Raw genomic sequence first — 7,607 nt, forward strand, 5'->3', positions numbered from 1 at the left:
GTTAAACCATCAAGCATGTGAGTTGCAGGAAATGAAACTGCACCCACTCCTCCCAAAAAATATTGGTCACCACGCAGAGCTGCGCTGGAATGTGTTTGGGTTCCTTTTCTAATCACTCCCCACCTCGACTCAGTCCTTTCGAGCCCTGAACCCAAGTTCTCTGCTTCCGGTCCTTTGCAAATGTCACTCCCCACCTGGACTCAGTCCTTTCGTGCCCTGGACCCAAGTTCTCTGCTTCCGGTCCTTTGCAAATGCCACATCCCTCCTGGAACACAATCCCGCATTCCTGCTGGCTGACTCCTTCTTTCTAACAGCAGGCATTGAGCATTGATGTCTCTTCTCCCGGGAAGTTTCTCCACGTCCCAAGTTGGTGAGGTGCCACTCAAATGTGCTCCTGCAACCCCTTTATCAAACATGTCATTGTTTCTTAGCTCCCGGACTTCCTGCTGGCAGGTGAGGAGACTGAGAGACCGTGGCTCCCTGCTCCTGGTATTGACTTTTTACAATTTTAAAAAAATATATTTTGATTGATTGGTTGCTTTTTAGAAACGATTCTTACTTCACCTCATGACAGCCTGTCCCCAAGGGCTGCTGTCACAACTGAACTCTTATGTGAATGTCCAGCAGGACAGGGCCAGAGCGGCAGCTGGAACAGTCAGAACTCTTAGCAAGTCTGGTGGGAAATGCTGTCATTCTGGATTGCACTGAGCAGTTGCGACACTCCAGTTTCACCCCTGCCAGTGATAGTTGGTCACGATAAGCGACACCCAATGAAGAAGTGACAGCTCACCCTTGCTTGGTAGAGGTTACAACTAGGGATTGGAACCCTCATTCTGCAGATCAGTTAACAAGGTAAGAAATCTTCTCAATGTTGCTATTTCACTCTCAGCTCTTACTTGCTTGTCCCCAACCCAGAAAGGCAGTACTGCAAACCAACAGCTTCAGAGTTAGACTTGGGCTCGAATCCCTGCTCTGCTACTTACTGGCTGTGTGACCTTGGGCAAGTCACTTTGCCTCTCTGAGCCTCAATTTCCTCATCTGAAAAGTGGGGACAGCAAAACTAAATCCTCCTAGGATGGATTTTAGCATTCGAGATAATGGACGTAAAGCACCTAGCACAGTGCCCGGCTCACATAAGGTTGTTCTAACAAAGGCAGGCTGGCTCCAGGGTGAGATGGGGCTACCAGAGGAGAGGGACAGCATCCAGATTCACATCAAGATTATCTACATGCTTTGCCCTGGCTGGTTTGGCTCAGTGGCTAGAGCGTCGGCCGGCGGATTGAAGGGTCCCAGGTTCGATTATGGTCAAGGGCATGTAACTCGGGTGCGGGCACATCCCCAGTAGGGGGTGTGCAGGAGGTAGCTAATCCATGTTTTTCTCTCATCAATGTTTATAACTCTCTGTCCCTCTCCCTTCCTCTCTGTAAAAAAATCAATAAAATATATTTAAAAAAAGATTATCTACATGTTTATTTACAAATAGGACAACATACATACATACACAGGCATCACCGGGCCACCTCGGGAGTCCTGGAGCCGGAAACACACCTTCTGCCTCCCCGGGCTCCCTCCTGCCTCAGGTGGGCTCTCTGGAAAAGGGCTGCTGACACTTCATCGCCTGTCCCAGTGGCCGTGGACAAGGCGCTGGGCGCCTCTGCTCAGTCACTCGTGTCCAGGCCAAATTCTGGATACAACTCTTTGGTGGCGACACCTCGGATCACGGCTGAAAGGAAGGATGAATGACCAGTGGGAGAATGGCCACATCCCTGACCACCCAGCCCCCACTCCTACACCTTCTTCCTGCTCCCCCAGTTGCCAAGATAACCCTCCTGCCTGGCCATCCCAAACTAGACTCACTGAACCCTCACCCCACTTTGCAGAGGAGCCAAACAAAGCTCCCCTCGAATCTTTTCTCCACCCAGAGCAGCTGGAGCCAGCTGCCGAGAATGGAAATGCACATGTGGTCTATGCAGCGCCTGCTGCACACCGGCCTCCTTAGCCTGGCCCCGCTGCCGGGCCTGGCCATGTGGTGACACCTCCTCCTGCTCCCTCCAGGGCCCCCTTTCCTCCCATGGGATGGGCTCACCTCAGAGGCCTCCACTGACCTCCCCTCGCCCCCACTTGCCACCTGTTCCTGCCTCTCCATCTCTGCCCTTTGATTCATTCCTTCATGGCACTTAACACGTTTTATAACGCCTTTGTGTTCTTTAGTTAGTGACCATTCCCCTCCCCTCCAACATGGAAACGAAGTCACATGAAAACAGAGCCTTTCACGTGTCCACTTCTCCAAAGTGTGCCCATGCCTTGTAGAGCAGCACAGGGCAGGTGCTCAGTAAACACTCACTGAACAAGTGAAAACAGACAGGCCGCCCGCTCGAGCTCCTAGGACCTAAAGGACAGGTCTCCAGCTGGGGTCTATCTAGTGAGCACATGTCCTAACCACTAGGCCACAGTCACCTTGCATTCCTTTCTCCCTGGCCCTGCTCATCCTCCTCTCACCATCGATAACTCCCTCATCCTGTTTTCTCCTTCCCCTCGTTTGGGATCCGCTCCTCACTGAAACAGAGAAGCCCTCCCTGGGGCAGGGGCATTCAGGGAGCGGGGCAGCTGAGAAGGACGGAGGGTTGGCAAGTTAGAATGCCCAGGAGATGGCCATGGCCGGGTAGCTCAGTTGGTTAAGCGTCGCCCTGATACGCCAAGGTTTCAGGTTTGATCCCAGCTCAGGGAACATACAAGAATTTATGAATACATAAATAAGTGGAACAACAAATGGATTTATTTTTTCTCCCTTCCCCCCCACCCCCCACTTTCTCTCTCTCTCAAATCAATCAATAAAAATTTTAAAAGAAACAAAACAAAACAGAGTAGCCCAGGAGGAAAATCCAAACACCGATGGGGAGTAGGGACTCCTTCTAAGCCTGTTTGCTCCCCGGAGTCCTGCCGCTCACCTAGCTTGCCCAGCAGCATCTGGCCCACATCTTTGATGTCGTTATACTCGTGGAGCTGGGAGATGTGGTCCTCCAGTTCATCCACACTGTAGCCTCTGGGGGAGGGATGGAGAAAGAGAAAGCTGATGAGGACCCAAGGTTCAGAGAGTAACATCTATTTAACAAACGTTCACAAAGGGCCTACTAGGTGCTCAGCACTGCGGCACAGAGATGGCAGGATACACCCTGCCCACTAATGCTGACAGTAACGGGATCAGTCCCTGGCAAATGCTCCCTGTACCCGTAAAGAGCCGTCCCAACCACACTGGTACTGTGTGACCCTGGCCACGGCTGAGGGATTCACAGATGGGCACATGAGTGATAGTCAGAAACCCCTCAAGTGGGAAATGCATTCAAAAGCTGCTCAGCCTGAGCCGTGCGGCTGGAGCAAGGGGCATGGGAAACTCAGGAGCTGTGGCAGAACCAGCTTCCCCCAGGCACTGAAAACCCCGCTTGCAGGGAGGAAAGCCGGCTGGGTGCAGACGAAAGCAGAGGCAGATAATGTGGGCCCCGAGAGAGGCTGCTGAGACAGCCTGAAGCCAGCGGTGCAGTTCTGTCTTTATGCTGAGCTGGAATGACTGGGCACTAGTTGTGTTAAGTACGCCGAGGACCCCAACAAGACTTACTCAGATATTAACTGGGAGATCTCCTTGTCCAGCACGTCCCTCTTCTCCTTCAGCTCCTGAATGTCAAGGTGCAGAGAATCCTCGCTGGCCCCATCAGCCTGGCCAGCCTTGGAAGATGGCCGCTGAGTGGCACAAAGAGCCATTAGCTGGACTGGCCATTTCCACAATTCAGAGCCTACAAGTTGTCCCCCAATAGCCACTCCCTGCTTCTGCTTGGTAATAGACACCACCCAACCCCAAAGAAGACCACATTTCCCAGCTTCCCTTGCAAGTAGACGTGGCCCTATAACTTAGTTCTGATAGGTGGAACTTAATCAGAAAAGGTGTATGCTACGCCTGGGACCTCCTTCCAGGGAGAGGGCAGCCTTTCCTGGCCTTCCTCCTTCCTGCCAGCTGGAATGTGGAAGTAACCCTGGAGCTGAACAGCATCTTGGATGATGAGGGAGAAGCCACATTGAAGATGTGGTGGAATAAGACAGAGGCCTGGCTCCCGGATGACTGTTTAAGCCACCACTCTTTTGGGTTTTCTTTCACTCCCAGCCAAACCCAATTCTAACTAAAGGGCCTATCCTGGCCCCCAGTCTGACCCCAGAGATTCCGCCTCAGGTCTGTGTGGATTCTTCTCACCGGGTTTATAACCTCATTAGCTAACAGAGTGTGCACTCCGGGTTGTAGTTCATTTGTGCCCTGTCTGCATCCAAAGGCTGCTCAGGCCAGTGCGGGGCACACTGCCTATCTCCAGGAAACGTGTGCTGGATCAACAGTCTACACATGATGCAGAAAGAGACCGAGGAAGACGTGGTTCCTATTCTTAGGACGGGCAGTCACCGAAGAGTGAGTAGGCACCATCTGCCAGGCACTGGCAAAGGCTCCCGGGGTTCAGCGATGGAGAAGACAGCAAGCCTGACCCTCTGCTTTCATGGAACGGATAGCCTCATCCCAAATAGAAAACTCCCAACAATTATGCTTTTCCTCCAGAGATCTTCACTTAAAGCCCTACTCACAGGTCACACTTCATCAGGAAGGGCTTCTCTGACCACCCCATTTAAATGGTCTCTCCTCACCTGACTGGTGTGGCTCAGTGGTTGAGCATCGACTTATGACCCAGGAGGTCACGGTTCGATTCCCAGTCAGGGCACATGGCCGGGTTGCAGGCTCAGTCCCCAGTAGGGGATGTGCCGGAGGCAACCGATCAATGATTCTCTCTCATCATCAATGTTTCTATCTCTCTCTTGCTCTCTGAAATCAATAAAAATACTTTTTTTAAAAAAATAAATGGCTTCTTTTCCGACGAAATACCAAATGGTGGATGATGCCGGTGCTGCGGGAGGGCCCGGAGGCCCCAGGGGCCCCGGAATAGGAGGTCATGGAGGCTTCCGTGGAGGATTTGGCAGCGGCATCCGGGGCCGGGATTGCGGCCGGGGCCGAGGCGGCGGAGCTCGTGGAGGCAAGGCCGAGGACAAGGAGTGGATCCCTGTCACCAAGCTGGGCCGCCTGGTCAAGGACATGAAGATCAAATCCCTAGAGGAAATCTATCTATTCTCCTTGCCCATCAAGGAATCTGAGATCATTGACTTTTTCTTGGGGGCATCCCTCACGGATGAGGTGTTAAAAGATTATGCCTGTGCAAAAGCGGACAGGTGCTAGCCAGAGGACCCCGTTGAAGGCATTTGTCGCCATTGGGGACTACAATGGACATGTTGGTCTGGGTGTTAAGTGCTCAAAGGAAGTAGCCACTGCCATCCGTGGAGCCATTATCCTGGCCAAGCTCTCTATTGTGCCTGTGCAGCGAGGCTACTGGGGAAACAAGACTGGCAAGCCCCACACCCACACGGTTCCACTGGCCGCTGTGGCTCTATACTGGTGCATCTCATCCGTGCCCCCAGGGGTACGGGCATTGTCTCAGCCCCTGTGCCTAAGAAGTTGCTGATGATGGCTGGTATTAATGACTGCTACACCTCGGCCAGGGGCTGCACTGCCACCCTGTGCAACTTCGCCAAGGCCACCTTTGATGCCATCTCTAAGACCTACAGCTATCTCACCCTGGATCTCTGGAAAGAGACTGTGTTCACCAAGTCTCCCTACCAGGAATTCACTGACCATCTTGTAAAGACCCACACCAGAGTGTCTGTGCAGAGGACCCAGGCTCCAGCTGTGGCCACCACATAATTTTATACAAGAAAAATAAAGTGATGATTTAAGCCTGAAAAAAATAAAAAAAATAAAAAACATAAAAGGCCTCTCCTCAACCACTCACTATCCCTTTGTCCTGATGTTTTATGACATCTGACATGTCATGCCTTTCATTGATAATACGAGGCCCGGTACACGGAATTTGTGCACTGGGGGGAGGGTCCCTCAGCCTGGCCTGCGCCCTCTCGAAGTCCGGGAGCCCTCACTCCTTACCGCCTGCCTGCTCGCTGCTCCTTACTGCTCAGCTCACTGCATCTTAGCCCTGCCTCTCCCGCCACCACTGCTGTGCTCTGGGAGGCGCACCCCCTGTGGGAGCGCACTGACCACCAGGGAGCAGCTCCTGCATTGAGCGTCTGCCCCCTGGTGGTCAGTGCGCATCATAGCGACCGGTCGTTCTGGTAGGTCCACAGCAATGGTGCTTAGGCTTTTATTATATAGATTATTTTCATTGTTGGCCTTACATCACTGGAGTGTAAACTCCACGAGGACAAGGACTTTGTTGTATTTACTGCTGATTGCACTGAGTCTACAACCGTACCTGGCACATAGTAGGCACTCAATACAACTGGTCAAATGAATGAGTGAATGACACATTAGTAATCAACTAACTACCAGGTTGAAAAGTGCTCTGAAGCTGGAGTACAGTGTGCTAAGGGGATGTCAAACAGGGTCACTGGATTGAGCCGGAAGTGGGGGTGAGGAAACTCAACTGTAAAGGATGTGTAGGCATCAGCTTGGCAAAAAGCTGAAAGAAGAGCATTCCACACAGAGGACTGTACATCCCAATGCCCTAAGACAGGAGAGAGCGCATGTGTTTGAGGGAACCGAGTGCTTTGTGTGTGGGTGGGGTGGGTGAGGGAGGGGATAGTGGTGTGAAAAAGGAACCACCATCCGCGGTGTGTCAGGGAGGGGGAGAGACAGAGCCCACTTGGGGTGCCACTGACAAGGACAGCACATGCTCCTTCTGTGAAGCTTGGTGGGCACGAGGAAAAGGGGAAGGACCGAGAAATGACCTGGCGTTTCTCAGCAGAACAAGCTGGCTGGGGAAGGCCTTATAGAGGGCTGGGAGCAGCAGTGACTTACAGGGGGAGGGAAGAGTGTGGGGACGGGGGCACAGGCATACTCACAGGGGATCGGAAGGCCCCGCGGCAACTTTTGGAAAGTCCTGGTTGAGTCCTGGAGAGGAATCCGAGGGAGAAATGGCTGATTGGGACAAGGATCCGCTCCGGGAAGAAGGGGTACTGTGGGGTGTGGGAGGAGCGACGGGGACAGTCGGGAAGGGGGCAGATATGCTGCCGGGGTCAGGGTAGAGATCCGCGAGGAAGGGGAGATCCTGAGAGGATGGAGCGTGTGGAGGGCTGACTGGGATCTCTGGAAAGTGGGGAGTCAGGAAAGGGATGAGCTTATCCCCTGCTGTCCGCTCCTAGCCCACCTCCTGAGTCCTGGGGTCCGGGGCCCCCGTTGCGGGGGGGTCTGCAGTGCAGGAGGGTCCAGGTCGGGGGCGGGAGAGCGGCCTCTCAGGTCCGCCAGGTCAGCAAAGTCCTGCGGTGGAGACCCGGAACGGCCACACAGCGAGCTGCGCGCGCACCCGGCGAGGTCGGGCCCCGCCCACCCCAAGGTGGGCGGAGACAGCTTTCGCCGTGACTCCGCCCGTTCCTCCCGGCCGGAGCGGGCCTGGCCACGCCCCCTTCGCTTTCATCTTTCTCATAGACCAATGATATCGGAGAAGTAAGGCCACGCCCACACAGCTGCTGCCTGTAATCGCTCTGATCCCTCCTTTTTAGCTTCAATCGCCAAGATG

General features: G+C 53.6%; 1 protein-coding gene and 1 pseudogene across 2 annotated transcripts; one reads left to right on the plus strand and one right to left on the minus strand.

Moving 5' to 3' along the window:
- Nucleotides 1-1,486: 1,486 nt before the first annotated feature.
- SWI5 (SWI5 homologous recombination repair protein) lies at nt 1,487-7,505 on the minus strand (the record flags this gene model as incomplete). Its single annotated transcript, XM_079790810.1, has 6 exons — nt 1,487-1,723; nt 2,949-3,043; nt 3,614-3,735; nt 6,934-6,982; nt 7,239-7,382; nt 7,486-7,505. The coding sequence occupies 6 exons, from the start codon at nt 7,503-7,505 to the stop codon at nt 1,659-1,661; spliced, it is 495 nt and encodes a 164-aa protein (XP_079646936.1). The 3' UTR covers nt 1,487-1,658.
- LOC307110942 (small ribosomal subunit protein uS5-like) lies at nt 3,746-6,915 on the plus strand (annotated as a pseudogene). Its single transcript has one exon. The product of its transcript is annotated as a small ribosomal subunit protein uS5-like (transcript).
- Nucleotides 7,506-7,607: the final 102 nt, after the last annotated feature.

This window comes from Cnephaeus nilssonii, assembly GCF_951640355.1.
Source record: "Cnephaeus nilssonii genome assembly, chromosome: 14".
Lineage (NCBI taxonomy): Eukaryota > Metazoa > Chordata > Mammalia > Chiroptera > Vespertilionidae > Cnephaeus > Cnephaeus nilssonii.